General features: G+C 43.2%; 1 protein-coding gene across 9 annotated transcripts in view; it reads left to right on the top strand.

The window, feature by feature from the left end:
- MYO6 (myosin VI) overlaps positions 1–20,317 on the top strand; it is an 856,486-nt gene that overhangs the window by 491,625 nt on the left and 344,544 nt on the right. For all 9 annotated transcript variants that reach the window (XM_085610973.1, XM_085610975.1, XM_085610976.1 and 6 more), the window contains exon 13: positions 10,073–10,230. In XM_085610973.1, the coding sequence (XP_085467099.1) occupies positions 10,073–10,230 (158 nt within the window). The remainder of the gene's footprint in view (positions 1–10,072; positions 10,231–20,317) is intronic.

Here is a 20,317-nt window from a genome sequence, read left to right on the forward strand (position 1 = left end):
CTGTATTAATTATCTCATTAAAGATTACTGCCAAAAGGGTACTGATGATTTCTGTGGCAAGGTGAACAATTTTGGGTGGACAGGGGTCCAGAGATGAGCCTGATTTGGTGGACTTAGCAAAACTAAGAACGTGATTCGTAATTAGGCCTTGATTATGATGTTGGGTGGAGTTTTCTCCGCATGACATCGTCTCGGTCAAAGGACCGACCAACACCCGGTCGGTGGTCCCAACTGACTAATTAGGATGCGACCGAACACTATTCGGTCGCATTCCTATATCTTACAATGGAAGCATGTATTCCAGCCAGAATGTAAGCTCCCATTGTAAAATAGGAGGTGCATTTCATCCATGCACCCCGTGGCAGGCACCTCGAGGTGCCTGCCATGGGTGCAGAGATCAATAGGGGGCACCATAGGTGCCCTCTTGGTCTCTAACTGAATGCGGTGCACCCAAGGGGGCCCTGCTGGGGCCCCCCAAAGTCGAATTCCAACAGCCTTTCTGCATCGGAAAGGCTAGCACAGAAAGGGTGCCGAAACCCGACATCGTAATCCCATGGGCAGAAAGAACGTCCCTTTGGATTACTGGCCGCATTCCAACTGGCGGACGGGCTCTCCGAGCCCCTCAAAAGCCAGTGGGAATGACTGTTTTGACTCCTTTCCGTACGCCTCCGTCATAATGAGGCAGTCGGAAAGGAATCCGACCGGCATATTACGATGCGGTCAGAAAGGCTCCGACCGATGGTTGTAATCGTTTCCGACCGCAATGTAATAAGGCCCTAAGTGCGGAAAAGGTGTCTAGGATATCGGGGCTGGGTGAAGATTCGATTCCATATGGATAGTCTAGAGCAGCGGTCTTCAAACTATTAGATGCCGAGACCTCCTTGTCTAAAAGGTTTGTATGTAAGGACCCCTTCTGACAAACATTTCTAGAACCCGGTACTCTTCATCATTGATAACCATAAACGTCCGTTTTTGGATCTGCCCCAGGTTTACATGATTTTGTAAATCTGGGGCAGCACCAAAATCCATGGGTGTTACGTGGGAACCTTGCACAAAGCCCATTTAACCCCTCCTTGATGCAGAGTAAGGCAACGCAGCGACTTGCACTGCTTTGTCTTACTCCATATCTATGAGGCCATACAAAGCAATGCAGTGTGACTTAGCGTTGCCTCATAGGTTTGGTTGAGACTCTTGCGCCACCCGAGTATAACAAAAGTGATCCTCTGGTGAGGCACAAGCCTCTCGTAAATAAGCCCAAAAATATTCTGTACTTTTTTTTAAGTCTTCGACCATCAGGTATCTACGTATAAAATGTGGGTAATACACTGTAGTACATTATGAAACCTCTATTAGTTAATGCACTGCAGAGGTCTGTGTGTAACCAGAGAGCCACAGAATTAAATATTGATTGGTGCAGTGGAGAATTGTGATGTGTATTTCTAATGCTACGAGGTCACAGCCTGTGACAGAATATGTAAGCCATTCTTTTATACTTGCAGTGCTGCAAAATGTGCAAGTAGTTTGACGATAAAATGGTGCTTCAAAAATGTAGATTTTAGTAATACCAGAGCGTATGTAATGCATTTCTTTTTTTTACACAACTCTCCCTTCAACACCTCCTTAGGTGTACTAAGGGGTGTGTAAATGCAGTTACAATTAAAAGCAAGCACTTCACAGTCCTGTTAACTCTTTGGACTACCACTCAAAAACCAAATCTCTGTCATCACAAAGCTTGGAGTGATTTCATCAATTAAAGCCAGACCCTGCTCCCAAGCACCCTTTACACTTGTAGATGATAGGCACATTTGCATTTCATTCAGGCAAGCAGGCACCTTGATACGGAATCTTTCTACAGCACAAGACACTCAATTGATGAAACTTCAGCTAATAACGATCTTAGGCTGTCTTTTTCCAAAATGAAAGCAAACATTTTGGATTGCAGGCACAAGTGAAGCTGAGGAATGCGCGACCCCCTTCCCAGGACTCCACGGCCCCCCTGGGGGTCGCGCCCCACCGACTGAAGACCTCTGGTCGAGAGTAAGATGTTTATTAGACACAAATAAAATGTAAAGCACATCTTCCACCTTGGCATGGAAAAAGTCCGCAAATGTGTTACAGAAGCCTTGACTAGAGTTATATTGTTATTTTCGGGCAGGATGGCTCCATTTTTTACAGTTTTAAATAACAATTTGGCTGAGTTCTTTGATTGCTGAATCATGTTGGTGAAATAGTACGCTTTTTTCCCAAGGATAATTCTTTAATTGTCCACAGTAGATTGTGAGTAAATATTTATGTGCAACGGATCCTAGTTGGATCTCCACTTCTGTTTCCTGCAGAGCTGTCTCTGAGCTCTAAGCCTATCAGTGAACCAGGGTTCAGATGGTGTCTTTCTCCGGTTAGTGACAGTTTTTTCAGGGGCAAGTGTATCTATCACAGCTCTTACCCATGTAGAGTAGTTCAAAATGGCTGATTTGCGATCTATTGCATCAGTGGGTTTAGAACAAATCAGGACTGTTTCAAATTCCAGGGGGTTAATTCTGTTGCATGGTCAGCCCTTGTGAGACTTAGCAATGGTCCCGTCTCTGGATTGCGAGCAGGGGATATTGATGTTAAACATGACAACTTTATGATCTGTCCACAACAGTGGTAGAGAATTAGTGAACTAAAGAGAAGGGTTACTAGTAAAGATGCCATCTAAGGTGTGACCTGGTATGTGGGTAGGAAAACTCACCACCTGATGGAGCCCCAGGTTAGCCATCATTCTGCTGAGTCAGTCCTGGACTTTAACACATGCAGAAATTGCACTTTTCCCTGGACCAATACCCTCATGTGCTCATCAATAGCAAATAGTGGTCTTTCAGAAAGCCATGGTAGACTTACAAGCTAGCATCCGGTGTATTATTTTGCCTTGTTCCACAGGGCCCGTAGTGGCATCAACTTTGGCAGACTTCTCAGTGGTGCTGTCCATTGCGGCATCAGTCCCCCCACCATTGGTTGTTGGCCGTGTGATGGTGCAGATTATGAGTTTACCTTTGCTTCTGATGCAGGTAAGTTTTACCATGGCATAACAGACAACTTTAGCATATCTGATAAGCTTATCTCTGCGCCAGTCTGAAATCATCCACCAATGACAGTCCTAACATTCCAGACTTCACCCAAACACTCTGGTACCTTCAGGAATCAAAGTTCACAAAACCAAGTTTCACAATGTCTTTGGATCTGATTCTGATAATCTGTGGTTTCATGGCACCTCTCCCAGGAATGTAATGATTACAGAGAGGCTGGCAACTTCTTGCTTCTACTGATTTTCACTAACCCAATCTTAATTAGGCTCAATTAGTAGGGATTTTATGTTGTTTCGACACCTGCAGTAGGTCTGAGTTGGTTATGGTGACAAAAGCAAAATATAAATGTTAAAAAGCATGGTTGTTTAAAATGAAAAGTTTTGATCAAAGTAGTAGGCCTGGCAGATCGACTGTGAAAAGCATATGGTAATGACGATAGGCATTTAAGCGTACGTTGCTATTACCTTATACTACCTACCTTATACTACCTCAAGCTAGATATTTTGTTACATGGAATCTTACAGATGAACATAGTACGCAAGCATTTTGGTGCTGGTTGCCACCTCTGAGAACGTAGAGTATAGAAGGTCCTTGTTTGGCCCTCTTAGGAGAGTTTGTATTTTGCTTTGCCTATAGTAATTGAAAAGCATATGTTGAAGTTGAAAGGCATTAAAGGGTGGATTATTATTTCTATGTATTAAAACCTACATATAGGAATTTTGTTACATGAAATATCACAGATTAACTTTGTAGGAAAGGATTTTGTTTACTGCCTCTGACAATGCATAGGGGGAGAAGGTTTGCACTATAATAATTCTTGCTAGAATGTCTTCTTAGCTGTCTGCCAGGATCTTGTAATAAAGAAAATCACCAAATAATACCTGCATCCATATATAAATATCCATCCATATACATCCATTGGATTCTTGGTGTCCACATTATTCTGTGATTGGTCCATTTGAATATAATTCACACTCTGCTTCCATCCATGACAGCACACTGCAAAGGGTACTGGCTCAGTCCACATCAGTCACTGGCTCTTCTGCCCTGTGAATGATGGCATTTTCTGATCACATGTGCACATCCACCTAGACATGAGGGAGTTCTAATGTCCGGGCTGGTTGGCCAGTCCTTTAGCTTTGAATGCTCTCCTTTTGTGGAAACCCGCTCCAATCCTTTGCTTCTCCTCCTTTTATGTTATGATCTTAAGAGGATACTACACCTCTCCAGGTCATACTAACAGGTTGCTTGCTTGCCAGTCACTTTGTATGCAGTGGACTGCATCCCATGCGGCCACTTCCTCTAAACCAGGAGACAATTATGGGATGCTGTTGTCCATATGGATCTTTGTTTTATGATTCCATTGTAGGCCAGGGTGTTGGTTTTAAATGTGGCAGCCATTCTGGAGCATTTAAACAACAATAGACTATATAGAATACATCTGCAAAATGGACACCAGCTGCTATCCTAAGTTTTGTTATTGGAAGCATATGCCTGCCGTATTTAGTTTACAGTATGTTTTATTTTTTTACTTGCATTCTTTTAACTTATTGTGTTATTCTGTTGAGTTTGTGTGAGTTTTATTGTAGTTGTGCCAAACGGTGAATGCATGGATGCATGAGTGTAAATATGAGTGATAGCTCATGTATAATGACTTATTGGGGGTCTAAATGCATCAAATGACAAAAAGGCACTTTCATTCACAAGAAAAGACCTATGTGCATTGCCAGTGCTCATTTTTAGGTCTCCGCTGGCGTTGGAGCACGCATGTGCTTCTCGCTTCGAGACTTCTAGTAGTCAGCTAAGTTTGGAGAAGGGGACTCGGGGAGCACCCCTCATTTTCATTGGGTAGCGTCAGCGTTTATGTTAAACGCTGGCTTCCCATTGAAAAGGATGGTTTTAGGTTGCCTCCCTTCGGCTTTTTGTGTCGGCCCACTTGGACTGGCTCGCCTGCTTTCCTTCTGGCGTAAACGGTTTCTTATCTTTATGGGGCCATGTGTTTAAACACATGGCCCCATAAAGACAAGCGATCGAGGCTTGTTTAAAACCTTGTAAAAGGAAACCGGAGATGGGAGCAAGCGGCCCCAATACCACAGAGACATCTGCTGCCTTTAGCCCCAAACAAAGTTCAAGGAGCACAGGATCGGTGGCAAATATTACAGCTGGGATTATTCTCACACACAAGTAATGAAGGAAAGAATGCAGTTAGATTTGTCAGCTCTGTCATAAAAATAGCATTTTCGAACCTTATGTCACAGTTATGTGGGCATATGATGGCTCCAATTGTATTAGCAGTTATGCATTTATGTAAAAATGTTTACTCCAAAAAAACAGATTTGGATTAAAACGTTATTTTTTTTAACATTTAGTGAGGCAATCAGATCTTGAAAATCGCACAATAGTTCTTTGCATATGATGGATTCAATTAATTTGCTTCATTCACGTAACCTAAATAAAATGCTTTTAAAAACAATCCCTGGCTAGCTCTATGCGGACTTCTGTCTGTGAAAGGCAGAATGTTTACTACTAATGGGTTTCAATCTTCAGGTGCGGATCACCAGTTCTGGCAGACAGGCAGCTGTACCCAAGGAGGGGACATGTTAGACCGCTCTGACAAGATTTTCTACTTTGAAATCTGAGGGGAGTGATGCAAAAGGGATGAGTGTAAATAAGAACACATGTGGTGGCTCGTACAGTCTTCAGCCCTCCTGCTCCTCGGGCCCTTCCACCCTCGCCACCAACACGGGTGAAGCATGAACATGTGGAAACGCGGCTGCAAACACCAAGGGGAGGAATTGCAGATTCCGAATAAACAATATTTTTCATTACCACAGCCACAAGGAGATGCAAATATAGGCTCTGAAGGCAACACCGCTACTAAAAGAAAGTACACAGTGGGGATGACAGGAAGGCCTCGGTAAGCTGCTAACAGTGGAGTTGATACACAGCAGCGCCAGTGGCGGTTTGCAGCCAGAGGTATTAACACCGCGTCTTTATCTCGGGCTTTGCATCTTTTTCTGGGTTTAATGCTGATCTAACCTTGTCCATCATTGCGGGCAGTCATCATTTCAGAATGGAAGCATTTTCAATACAGTATACAACGAAGCCACAATTGATGCTAATTTTATTTCATGCAACTAACAACCAGTGACATAGTCCTGGCTTGTTGTATGTGTAATGTTATTTGTTGTATCTGGATGCGATGATAGAAACGGCAAAATACCAGTCGGGCGGCAAACTATGCTAATAAGCACAGATTTTTTAGCTTAGGTGTTTTTAAGCCACGCCCTCATGAGATTGGCCACGCCCCTTTGGGAGACCCCCCCACAGGTTTTTCATCCTACTTAAAGAAACAAGTGTGCGTATTCGTGCATGATGTAACATGGACACCACGCAGGCAGCCAATAAGCGAAGAAAACATAACTCATGCACCTACCAGTTCCAACTGGCATAGGTCTCGCTCTGGCACACCTCAGGACTGATGCATCACCTGCCAATCCGGGCGGTGGAAGCTGGGCAAGGTTACAACTGTGTGTGATGTACTCATACAGGCAGCTAGTTACTGGATTTAACCAAACATTAGATAAGGCCATTAACATTTTGGACAAGTAGTTAGAAAAACTTTTGTTTTTGTTGTTATTACTGCATCTGACAAGCTGCAGGCGTTTGCGCTGGTGGTTTTGCCTGGATGAATTAACATTGGTTTTCTGTTTGGGTGGTTTAGGTTTTTTGCTTTAAAGTTGCGTTTCTGGAAAGGGTGCCTGGGGACTCCTCTCCCATGTAAAACCCTTAACGCAGTGTGTGATTTAGTACCCCGACTACCATTTGTATGCTAGGTTCCGACTCTGCCTTTAGTAGGTTGTTTTTCAACAGACTGCCACACTTCACCCAGCCTCATTCGCATTCTGTAGGTGCTACTGGGGTGGTCTTAAATTTAAATCAAGCAATTTGTGATCCGGACGGGGTCTTGGGTACTTATGGAACAGGAAATAGAACAGAGAATTTATTGTTTGCTCCGCGGAGCAGATTGCAGAGCTTCTCTGTCTTGTTTGTTTTCATTTTTTACGGACATTGACAGGACTTTATAAGCATCAGTGGCATTGTTGGCCATTCATCTGCTCTGCAGACACCCTGCAGCGCTATTAGCTCTTTATTGAGACTCCTGGTGCCTGCATAAAATAATTTTATTCTCAAAATAAGTAGAATTGGAAGGCCGCTTTCCCTAATCTCTTAATAGCCTTCCCCGCACCTGTTCCACTGGAAAAGGCAGCCTAATGTAAACTTTATGCACACTGTCACACCTTTAACATTCATGCACACACACGAGTGCATCCTTGACACTGCATGCATGCATGCATGCAGACTGATAGCTACACACATTCTGCCCCAGGAACACACAGCCCCAGTGGTTTATCCTCTGCACCAAAATGCAACAGGTCTCGCCTTTGATTAAGTTAAAGCCATTTGCTTTGCTAATGGTTTTGTATAGCAAAGCAAATGGCTTTAACTTAATGAAAGGCGAGACCTATTGCATTTTTAATGCTTGTTGGATATTGCCCACTGGAAAACGTGTTTTAGATGGTTATTGTTGAAAGTGACAGTGAATCGAAAGAGAAAGTGCCAAACTACTGTTAGAGACATTAAAGAGATTTTTGGACTCTAATGGGATGTATTTAGTATTAGCGGCACAACACCTCTTGGTAATTTCCTAAAATGTGTGTGATGTTCTGAAGAGAAAAAACGTTGTGGCAGCTTTTTCCTCTCTTGACCATAATTTTCTACAGGGCCCTCCATGTCTGCTAGGCACATTCACTTGTGTTCAGGAAACTTATAGCTGTTCTATGTATGAATTAGGTATTTAAGCCCTATAGTCTAATGATAATATCTAAGGGGTGTTGAAGGGGGGGGGGGGGTGAAAGGGGGGAATGCTCCTAGGTAGCTATTGAGTGAGCTTGAGTCAGACCCTATTACTCCACCCGGTCAGTAACTATTTGAGATAATATTGCGATTTTAAAGCAGACTCATAAACATTGGGATGAAATTTACAAGATTGTTTTAGATCCTGTGTTTTTCATGGTACTGTTAAAGTGGACAGCTGGAAGAAGCATACTTATTGGTTTGTTTTTGTTATGAGGCTCCTCCATTTTCTCTGATTTAAAAACACTGTTGTGAATCAGGAGTTCTAATGGTCTCAAAAAGGAGCATCAAGACAGCGCAAAAACTGATTTTAGTCACAAAAAAAGATCATTTAGTGATTTAGGGAACTGGGTGAAAAAAATGCTGAACTTCTGCTGGGTTTTCATGAACCATTTTTGAAGGAGAACTGTATTGTCACAGGATTTGTCATGGAAATTATGGTTACAGGCCCAGAAATTCATATGAGTACACATTTTCTATAAATTCGCAAGCATCTTCCTCATCCTTGTGCGAAACAATTCTGGCATGCTGAGTGAAACGTACTTCCAACAGCACCATCAGTCTGTCATATGATTGTCCAGTGTTCTAATCCAGCTTCATAACAGGGTTCTAATAAACAACTAGGTCTCTAACGTTTATTAATGAAAAGGCCTTTGCCCACTGATTCAATGTTGATGGATTAGGAGCTGTTAAATTCAAAGTATTTCCAATGCAATAGACTTTAGTATATTAACATTGAGGGGCTAATACAGTTATGAAACTAGCTGTTTGTGAGGAGAAGTATAGATTTTAGTTATATATGTTATAAAATATTTTTAAATAACTAACCTTAGTTAATGAGTGATTACTACCCAATTCCAGGATCCCCAGTCCGCATTTGCTTTCTCACACTATCAATGTTCACACTCATTTGATACCTCCTGAATTTCAAAATGCTAACATTTTTGTAAACATAGACATTGTTGTTTAATCTCTTTTTGAAATCCATGGAAGTAGTTTGTTTAGAGGTGCGGGAAGCTATTTGCAGACAGATCTCTTATTTCAGATTAATAGATTTTTGCTCTCAGGGGTGGTGGACCCTATGAATGAGTTACTGTTCGAATATTACATTTTTCTTTTTACTTGTGCAACTTCCTTACATCAGTAGTTGCATCTCCCTGCATGAATGTACACTGGCGTCAAAATCATTTTTATTGAGAATAAAATACTAGGAAATGACAAAACACATTTACAAAATATATATTTTTTGTTGAATTAAAAATATTTTAAAATAAGTAAGGGTGTAAATCTGACAAATCTATGGAACAAGTATATGAAAACATAGTAAAAACTGACCTGGACTACACAATGTTTACAGTCTTAGGACGCTTTAAATATATATTACAAACACATACAAATAACTATTTTTGGGGACTCATTTCATTTAGGAACTTGTAGCAGCAGAGATGAGAACCCTTTTCATGTACATATTCAGTCTTCTGCACAGGAAACTCATTTTAAAGCTGCCTTCTCTAGGAGAACGACTCCCAGCACAAACACATTTTATGAGCTAGTTGAAAACTCTAGTTATTTTTAAGAGCTCTGTGATCTTTACAGGCAGCTGTTAGGGGAAGAAGGCGTAATACAATGTGGGTTGATACTGTAATGAGACTTGCCACAATTACTAGCTATGAATCTCATGGGTAGTTATCAACCGGCTAGGAACTCCTCAAAAGGCAACATTTTGCTAGTGCACAGCTGTCTGATTTACATTTTTTGTTATCTCATTAATGCTCTTTGCACTGTTTAGAGATACTTTTCTAGTTTTATGTGTTTCCATAATCTTTGTTTCATGGTTTTGGCAATTAGGGTCTTGTATTAATTAAGTCGAAAGTACCTACCTCTAAAGGGTCTCAGACAGTGAGTTTGATATTTTACGTTTTTCTTTTCTGCATGTGTAGGTAGCATTACTACTTTGGTCCTAAAATTTACAGTAGGAGAGTAAATTGTATGAAAACAATATTTTTCCTTCCCTGTTGTCTGACATTTAACATCACCAAATTTGTTTGGAAAGACTTTTTTAAAAAAATGCATTTCCTTTTGCTCTTCAGGGTTCCACTGAAAGTAGAGCAAGCCAACAGTGCCCGCGATGCCCTTGCAAAAGCCGTTTATAGTCGTCTTTTTGATCATGTGGTGAACCGAGTGAACCAATGTTTTCCTTTCGAGACCTCTTCCTCCTTCATTGGTGTACTTGACATAGCTGGGTTTGGTAAGTGAATGTCTCCTCTTAACTGCTTATGTATCATCTCTGCAGAGTTCCTATTCTTTTTCAGTCATGCAGATTATTTCATTTTTTCACTTGCTTCTGTTTATACAATTTGATCTTGAGTTGCATTAATATGTATTATATAGAATACGTTTTGCATTCTGTGCACCCTTGATTGATAGTTTCTCATGCAGAGAGGCCATGTATGGTTTGTGAAAAGTGATTTTGAGGTTTAACATATTTGTGGACATTTTAATCTGAACAATTAAGTTATTTCTTTTAGTGTCTTGTAACCTTCCAGACTAATCAGAAAGGTCTCTTTGTAACATCCTCAGCGAGATGCCACCATAGGTCAAGTTTTGAATAAAGGTGAGTGTAAGAGAGAAATGGGGGACCCTCCACACCCGATGGATATTGAGGGGCTGCTAAGGAGATGGAAAACACAACAAGCACAACCCAGTTTGAAACTGCAAAACATGGGCTTCACACATCATTGTGTTCATCCCTACCTCTGTATCTTCGCAGTAGCTCTGGGGCATGATAAAGCTTCCGAAAATAGTGGAGACAGCTTTTGGAGCTATTCTAAGTGCCATACAACTGGGGCAGTTAAAGTTTGAAAATGGATCTAGGGCTCTTTCAGGTACAGGTCACAATGTTCTTTGCTTCACATTCCCATATATTCAGGTTTGCATCTGGACCTGGACAGAACTAGTGGGGCATAACAGGGGGGGGGGATACTCAGAAGATGGGAAGACATGTCATGCTCTTGTGACTAATGAAGGTCGATGCTGGTGATGCTACGAAAAAAGAGGGGTACAAGAAACATCACTGTTGTGCACTACCTATTGATAAGAAAGGAATAGGGACATCGCCATCGCCATCCCGGATGGATACAAGATCATCAGGAGGGACCGCGTCAACCAGACTGGGGGAGGCATCGCCATCGTCCACAAGAACACCATCCGCATCACGACCGCCGCCGACGACACCTACACCGCCGCCGAACACCTCCACTTCCAGATTCACACCGACCCAAAGACGGCCCTCAGAGGCACCCTCATCTACAGACCCCCGGGACCACGCACACAATTCAGCGAAGACATCACGGACTTCATCAGCCCACACGCCCTCCCCTCCGCCAACTACATCCTCCTAGGGGACCTCAACTTCCACCTGGAGAACAACAAGGACCGCAACACCGTCACTCTGCTGGACAACCTCGCCAACCTAGGACTCAAGTAACTGGTCAACACCCCCATCCACTATGCCGGCCACACGCTTGACTCCGGCTTCTCAGCCACCAAGCACATCGCCTTCAGCCACTCCACCGGACTTCACTGGACCGACCACAGCTGCGTCCACTTCAGCTTCAGAAAAACCACTACCCACCACCACCCGCAACAGGTTCCTCACAGAAGCTGGAGCAAGATCACCGCCGACCAGCTCACCACCTCCCTTAGCCAGAACCCACCTGCCAACACACCGGACCCCAACGAAGCAGCCCGCAACTTCACGCAGTGGCTGACCGCCTGCGCCCACGACCTCGCACCACTGAAGAACCCTCCCAGCAAAACCAGAAGCAAGAAGGCCCCCTGGTTCACCGACGAACTCAAGGACTCCAAGAAAACCTGCCGCACCCTCGAGAAAGCCTGGCTCCGCGACCGGACTACTGACAACATGACCGCCCTCAAACACGCAACCCACAAGCACCACCAGCTCATCCGCACCACCAAGAAGAAATCACTGAGGGATCGACTGGACAACAACGCCCACGACAGCAAGGAACTCTTCAGCATCGTCAAGGAGTTCTCCAACCCCAGCACCGGCAACAACGACATCACCCCGTCACAAGATCTCTGCGACTCCCTCGCCTCATTCTTCCACCGCAAGATTTCCGACATCCACAACAGCTTCGGCGCACCTTCCTCACACCCAACCGTCGAACCAACGCACCCCACCGCCACCCTCCGCACCTGTACCGCAGTGACCACCGAAGACACGGCCCGCACGATAAACACCATCCACTCCGGATTTCCAACTGACCCCTGCCCCCACCACGTCTTCAACAAGGCCGACTCCACCATCGCACCCCAACTCCGAGACGTCATCAACACCTCCTTCGACACCGCCACCTTCCCGGAGAGCTGGAAGCATGCCGAGCTCGGCGCCCTACTGAAGAAACCAACAGCGGACCCCACCAACCTCAAAAACTTCCGCCCCATCTCGCTCCTCCCTTTTCCTGCCAAAGTCATCGAGAAGATCGCCAACAGACAGCTTGCCGCCTTCCTCGAGACGAATGGATCCCTCGACCCCTCGCAGTCCGGCTTCAGAGCCAACCACAGCACCGAAACTGCCCTCATCGCAGCCACCGACTTCATCCGAGCCCTTCTCGACAACGGGGAAACAGCGGCACTCATCCTCCTGGACCTCTCCGCCGCGTTCGACACTGTCTGCCACCGCACCCTAGTCCAACGCCTCAGCAACACCGGCATCCAAGAGAAGGCACTGAAGTGGATCATCTCGTTCCTCGCTGGAAGAACACAGAGAGTCAGCCTCCCCTCGTTTCGTTCCGAGGCCACCGAGGTCATCTGCGGCGTCCCGCAAGGATCATCACTCAGCCCCACCCTCTTCAACGTCTACATGAGACCTCTCGCAGCCATCGCACGCCAACACAACCTCAACATCATCTCCTACACCGACGACACCCAGCTGATCCTCTCCCTAACCAGAGACCCTGACACCGCCAGAACCAGCCTCCATGAAGGGATGAAAAACGTCGCCGAGTGGATGAAGAACAGCCGCTTGAAACTGAACTCAGACAAGACGGAAGTCCTCATCCTTGGACCATCACCCTCCGCCTGGGACGACTCTTGGTGGCCCCCAGCCCTGGGCACCGCCCCCAAGTCGACAGACCACGCACGCAACCTGGGCTTCATCCTGGACTCCTCCCTCTCGATGACCAGACAAGTCAACGCCGTCTCCTCTTCATGCTTTCACACCCTCCGCATGCTCCGCAAGATCTTCCGATAGATCCCGATCGAAACCAGGAAGACGGTCACCCAGGCCCTCGTCACCAGCCGGCTGGACTACGGAAACACCCTCTACGCCGAAACCACAGCCAAGCTACAGAAAAGACTACAACGCATCCAGAACGCCTCCGCCCGACTCATCCTGGACATCCCTCGACGCAGCCACATCTCTGGCCACCTGAGGAACCTGCACTGGCTCCCCGTCAACAAGAGGATCACGTTCAGGCTCCTCACCCACGCACACAAGTCTCTCCACAACCTGGGCCCCAAGTACCTCAACGACCGCCTGACCTTCCACACGCCCACCCGCCAGCTACGGTCCGCTAGCCTCGCCCTCGCCGCCGTACCACGCATCCGAAGAACCACCGCCGGAGGCAGATCCTTCTCCTACCTGGCGGCCAAGACATGGAACTCCCTCCCCATCCACCTTCGGCTGACCCAGGACCACCTCGCATTCAGGAGACAACTCAAGACCTGGCTGTTCGAGCAGTAGCGGCCCCCTTCCCCCAAGCGCCTTGAGACCCTTCCGAGTGAGTAGCCCGCTATACAAGTGTTATGATTGATTGATTGATAGACATTCTCTGATTCTGATTGTGTGGGATCTTCTTGTTGTTTCTTAAATAGCAAGTCGTCTGCTCAGGTGCTTAGGCTCTTGGCGGGCAGAAGGTCTGAAGCTGTGGTTCAGTTATCCATGTAGGTATAACCTTGTGTTTTATTTCTTCTATGTGGCAAATGGTTATTCTTTTGAATGTTGTGTGTGAAATAAATACCTTGACCCAATAAGCCTTTGTGTTGTGCAAGGGATTTGGAAATTGGTTATTTGTTTTAGTGACAGCTAGTTTAGGGAAAATAAGAGCCGGCTTGATGTGGCCGTGCACATTTAAATTGAGTTTCCTCTGGTAGTTTGGTCTATCATCCCTTATAGATTGTGTTAGTATTTTTTTGTAAAACCTGAAAAGAACAAATTAATAACATTTTTAAACCGACACGTATAGTTTTACTTTTGTTAACATTGCTGTTTTTTTGTGCAGTGAATATATACGATTTTTTATGAAATATTTTCCACTTTTTCGCATCAGTTATACCGCCATCTCCATGCTATTTCCGACAGTACTAGTTTGATTGCTAAATTAGCCCAAAGAGTTGAGGAAGTACTAGTATTCTTGTATGACTGAGCTAAAGTGTTATGTTCTGGTTTTCCTTGCTTCAGTGAGTGTGAACGAATATTAAATATTAGTAGTCCCTTGATAGTAACAGAGATGACATTCCCCTTTATTGGATGATAGGGGTATGAAGTCATAAACATTACCCCAATCCTTTCCCTACCAACATATGCATATGAAAATAATTGGCTAATGAAATAGTGTGTGAGACAGCAACTCGGAAGCAAAGGATCCTGGCAGGATCGTCATTTGTGCAAGGAAAGCGCACACATATACATGCTGGAATAGTAATAAAAAGCCATGAAAAAGCAAATGTAATTGTTTATTCACGTTTCTGTCTTTGTCAGGCAGAATGGGTAAGTTTACAGTTTTGCTTCCTTTGTTTACAGTTGTGAAGCAATCAAAAGTGTAGATACATAGTATTTAGGGACACCTATCAGGCTAACATCTTTCCGACTGCCAGAACCTCATAACATCGGTTGCTTTAAGTGCCCTTCATGCAAATAAATAGGGAAAACGTTTATGTACAGATGCAAAAACCGAGCATTCAAATCTGATTCCAGATGCCTGATGTACTTCATCTGCTTTAGGGAGAAAAGCAAAAGCTAAACCTGACACAGATATAAAGGATATTGCTAAAATAGGTTGCTACCCAGTATTAGTTAATGCATTCACAGCTTCCGGCCAAAAGGTTACTTCGTTTCTCACCGTGATCCATAAAAAATAACTACTGCTCAAGCTTACTAGTAGCTCCGTTACAAATCGTACATGTGTAAATCAAGTGAAACTAGTGAAAATGCTGCGAGCATCGAAAGTAGCATTTTCAACCTGGAATAGTTATATATTTTTTTAAGCGTAGTACAGTTTATTAACCAGGATTCAGCGCTACTCTAAATCGATTCCACGCTCGAGGCAATTCAGGAACTCGTGTTTACAGATATTCGGTCTTGGCAAGCCAGATAAGGTGAGCAGCCCTGAGCCTAACAAGGTCATTTAAGGGTTTACGCTTCTGGGTTTTAATGTTTGGACCCCATGGTATGCCGAAGTGACTGAATATTGACTTATTTATTTTATAGTTTCTACCCCTGGTGCCATTTCCGCCAGCTTGGCGAGTCTTTCGGTAATTTCTCCTGCATTTACTTCTGTTTATTACAATAATGTGAGGTTCTGTATTAGCGCTTCTTGTGGGGTTACAAGTAGTTTTGCTGTTGTAGACTTTGTTTTTGAAGCAGAACTTTAATCCTGCACAGAAAACTGTCAGAAAAGAAATGCCCTGATTTTTTTTTGTTAGAAGAATATCAGGAACTGGCCTTTGAACGGGAAGTGGAACTAAATAGCGGGACATTAAGTAATAGGAAAGGACTGGAGTAATGGTGACCAGCAAAGATCATGGAGGGCCGAGTCCATGTCAGACCAGATGATATAAATGTACGTACAATGCATGCACAGCGGTAATCTTGAAAATTTGGCCTGACTGGACACACGTTGATTACCCCGGTAATAAACGTATCCTCAAACCGACAGTATCCAGGTGTAACTAAAGTTAACAACCAAAGCCCTAAAGCATCCTGAGAAGCTGCAGGACAGGGAGACTGTATTCTAAGCTTGTCTCCCCCTTCACTTCTATGTCAACAAGTGGGTGGGATTCGGTGCGCTCCGGCCTTGCTCTCTGGTGGTTGGGTAGTGGTCATAATCTTTGCATTTGAGCTCACTTCCTGTTGTATTGGTGCATAGCTGCTGTGGGGGGCATGAGCTCGTGCTAGCAAGCTCTTTAACTGCAGTGGGTCATTGATGCGCAAAGTCACCAAACCTCCGGGAGGATTCATATTATCCCACCTCCTGCTGCAGGAAGGGCTCTATGTAAAAGAAAAGGGCTACGTGTGGAACACAATACTAAGATGAACTGGAACTTTTAGCAGGGCTGTTTACATCCTCCTGCAAGTGGACACAGCAGGGCTTATGTAGGAATATCACTGCTTGCCCCACATTCCATTGGTGTATGCTGATAGTGATACTCAAGTTCTACTATTCAGAAAACGAAAACAGAAAGAAAAATACTTGAAGTATGATAAATGCAGAAATGCAGAGGGCTCAATCAGTAAACAAGAAAGGCTAAACTTTTTTTTCCTTTCAACAGTTGTCTCATTGTGCTATGTTATGTTATCTTGTTAGTAGGAGTAGAATACCAGAACACACAACAACCCATCACATCCAATAGAATTACCACGTTTTAAGGGTCTTTCTGAACTTAAACAACGAGGGCTGTTTGCACAAACAGTTGGTGGAACATCACAAAGCCTGGCTGCAGCAACAGGGTGAAATTAATAACCTTTTCTAGTAGATTTGTGGTAGCACAGCAAGGCACTACACCAGCAATTAAGCGAAACCAGCAATAAAAGAAGAATGGCTTGTTTAAAGTAACAGATACTCGTAAAATAGCTAACAGAAATTGGTACTTAAGCGTGTTAAGTCCATCTGAATCTTAGCTGTCTGACCTAGATCAAGTGTTGTTCCAGCTCTCCATCGCAGTTGCTACTGCCGTTATGCTGCTGTTTTTCTTCTGCTGTAATCCTAGGGAAACCACATGTGCCTTATGTACAGGTGTCCTTTTTGATTTTTTTACTCAGCTAATGCTTGAGCTAGAACCAATTTAAATAATATGGTTTATGGTCTCCGGCACCGAGCTGATCCTCGCTCCCTTTTAATGGATGTTCTTCTTTCATCTTCCTCCACCCTAAGAACATGTGCAACAGATCTTGGCCGCCATTTGAGAATCAGGAGGTAGTCATCACATAAATCATAATCAAAAATCTTAATGCTGTTTGATGATCTTTTGGAACCTTATTCGAGAGGCAGACGGTCGGATCCCTTGGAGTAATTGGCAATGCCTGCTGGACGGGCCCCTTGGCTCCTGGAACTCCTGTCCTCCACTCTGCGATAGGTCCCTTCTCCTCCCCCCTCTGGCACATCCGCTCCCTTTCACCCCTTTCTTTCTTTCTCATTTTTGTTATCTTTTGTCTTTCCTCTTTGTTGTTTTTGTCCCTCCTCTTTTGTCTTCTTTTAGTCTTCCTCTCTTTCTTTTTTTTGTTTGTTGTTCGATATTGGTTCGAATGTTGATTGCCACAAATTGTAATAGTGATGCTGCAGTGTGACCTGTGCCTTAGGAGTGGGCAGGGGTCCAGTTTTGCCAAACTTTGATCATTTTGGTTCCTTATTTGCTTTCCTACGTATAGCTGGGAACCTCTCAGGTTAGTCAAGCCTCTCTGTACTGGAACTTGGGAACTTGGCCCTCTGCATGGCCTCTCCTTGAGAACTGTAGAAACACCCTCCAATAAGATTGACTTTCAGGTCCTGGACCCTTGCTTTGTCCCAACTTCGTATGTGCTGCCACTTCTTGCATTTTCTACCTCCCCTTCCGTATGTCGGAGCCTCTAAATGGGGGCCTCCCCTTCCTTGCTGTTTATTTGATATCCCCTCGCCCCTCCCCTTCGCTTTTTGTAGCTTGTATTGTTTTATGTTTGCTTTTGCTCAATAAACCGATATTAAACAAAAAATCTTAATGCTAAGTTTAGTCAAAAATTAGAGTTTGAATTAGTTTCAAAGGTTTTATTTTTCTTCAAAAGTTTAGTAAAATGTATTTTTCTTTATTCAATTAGTTCAATATCGCAGTCAATTAACGGAATTGATCAAATGTATGGTTAGATCGAAATCATATTTCATATAATAAAGCATCAAGTGTGTTCTATAACGGAAAGAATCCCTATTCTAAGAATGGGGCGGAAATGGTGTTAATCAGCACCCATAAAGAGTTCAAGTTCGAGAGGGAGAGGGAGAGTGAGAGTGAAATAGCGCATACAGCTCAAATTCAATCAATATCAGCAAAACTTTCCATAAAGAGAAGTTTATGAAACTCAATAGAGTCTCAAGCAAATAATCATGCAGTAGAGATAGGATACCACAGTCAGCAATAACTTTAAAAAGTTATAAATCAGCTTTTTTTTACAGTCAGCATGAAGCCTTCAGCATTCAGTCTCAAAAGCAGGTATGGAAGAGGGGAAAAGGCATCTCGAAAAAGTATCTGGAAAGAGGCATTACTCTACTCTAGGAACACGCGCTAATATAGCATTCAAAAAGAAATGTTGCAGTCCATGTTGCCTCTTCGTATCCTCTTGGCCAATCAGCTTTCAGAACTCCTATGAGAAAAGGCTCTCCTCTTCCTTTCCCACAAATTGAACAATGAACTACAAAGTTATAAAGTGTAAAACAAAATTTGCAATTGTGACTATGTACGAGGCCTTTCGATTCAGACCTTCTTTCCCATGAACACGACTACATTGCTAACCTTCTAATACAATAAATTGTAAGTCAGCTAAACAATTAACTATGTAAACCAGAAACATCAACTATTTTAGATATGAATATTTTTATTAATCAATTTGTAACCCTATCTTCAATTTACTGTAAAGGAAATAATTAGCAATGCAATTCTAGAGTGGGCGAAAAATGTTGATATTACCGTTTAAGTTTAAAGAAGATTTTATTGAAGAAATAAAGAAAGTCCAAAGCAATAATAGCATACATTTTGTAAAAAGAATACATTGTGAAAAACTTCATAAAGTAAAAAGAAAAGAAAAGAAAAAGAAGAAAGGGGAGAGAGAAAGGGGAATGTCATCGTAAACATATTACAACAGTATATCTTAAAAACTAGCAGTGTGAACAAAAATAATTTCACGATTAAGAAATTAATAATTCAACATGCGGCAGAACAGAAATGATAATCAACATTCATTAATAATAACAATTTCAAGGGGGCTTAGAAACTTCCTCATTGCGAGGACTATGTAGTGGAGTAGGTTGGGCAGACAAATTCAAAAAAGTAGTAATGGGTAACCACAATAAATCTCGTTTAATAGCAAGGCTAATGGGATGGACATAAGCCCTGTCTAGTCTATGATTATAGCAAACCCCATACCACCAGGCTTGATAGGAAATAAGGGAGGTATCCTTCCATGCTTTCGTGATTTGTTGAAATGCCACAGCTAGAAGGAGGTCAACAATGGAAGTGTTGGTACTAAAGGAGGACCATACTTGCGAAATACTACCAAGAAAAATATGGGAAATAGAAAAAGGGAAGTTGGAAGAGAAAATGGTATTAATTTGGTGCCATACTTTACCCCAGAAAAGATGAACAGCAGGACAGGTAAACAACATATGTTTAAGATCGGCTACCAAGGCCGAACAAGACCAACAGCGAGATGGGATAGAAGAGTCAATTTTATGTAATTTGGAAGGGGTGATTAAAAGTCTATTATATATGAAAAATAAAGTTTGGGTTGTATTTGCTGCTCTAGAAGATTTCCTTATTTTGATCCAGATGTTATCCCAGGTAGAAGTAGGAAAAGAATCATCTAAATCCGATTCCCAGGCGCACTCCACAGCCGACTTCTCTCGATGAGCAGACACGTCTCGCAATTTTTTGTAGATCTGAGAGGCGGAGGGGGAGGAATGTAAAAATGTTAAGGGAATGGGAGAAGAATCATATAGTATGGTGGCACAAGTAAGAGCATCATAAGCAGTTCGAACCGCTGTTTTCAATAGAGTATATTTGAAATAAAAAGATAGGGGGAGAGAAAAACGAGTTTGAAGATCAGAAAAGGGAATAAAAAGTCCCTCTTGAAAAAGCTGATGAGTCCATTTAAGACCAAGGGATAACCAATCATTCCAAAAAATAGATCTATTTTTAATTTGGATAAGATGATTGTACCAGATAGGAGATTGTAAAAAACGGGCACGATCATCTAAATTATGTAAAATAATAGGACGAAAGACTTTGCGAACATGTTGAAGGATGGGAAGAGAAATTTCCCCGGAGCACGCGCCAAGGAAACAAACTCTTCA

The sequence above is a fragment of the Triturus cristatus genome, chromosome 6 (assembly GCF_964204655.1).
Source record: "Triturus cristatus chromosome 6, aTriCri1.1, whole genome shotgun sequence".
Lineage (NCBI taxonomy): Eukaryota > Metazoa > Chordata > Amphibia > Caudata > Salamandridae > Triturus > Triturus cristatus.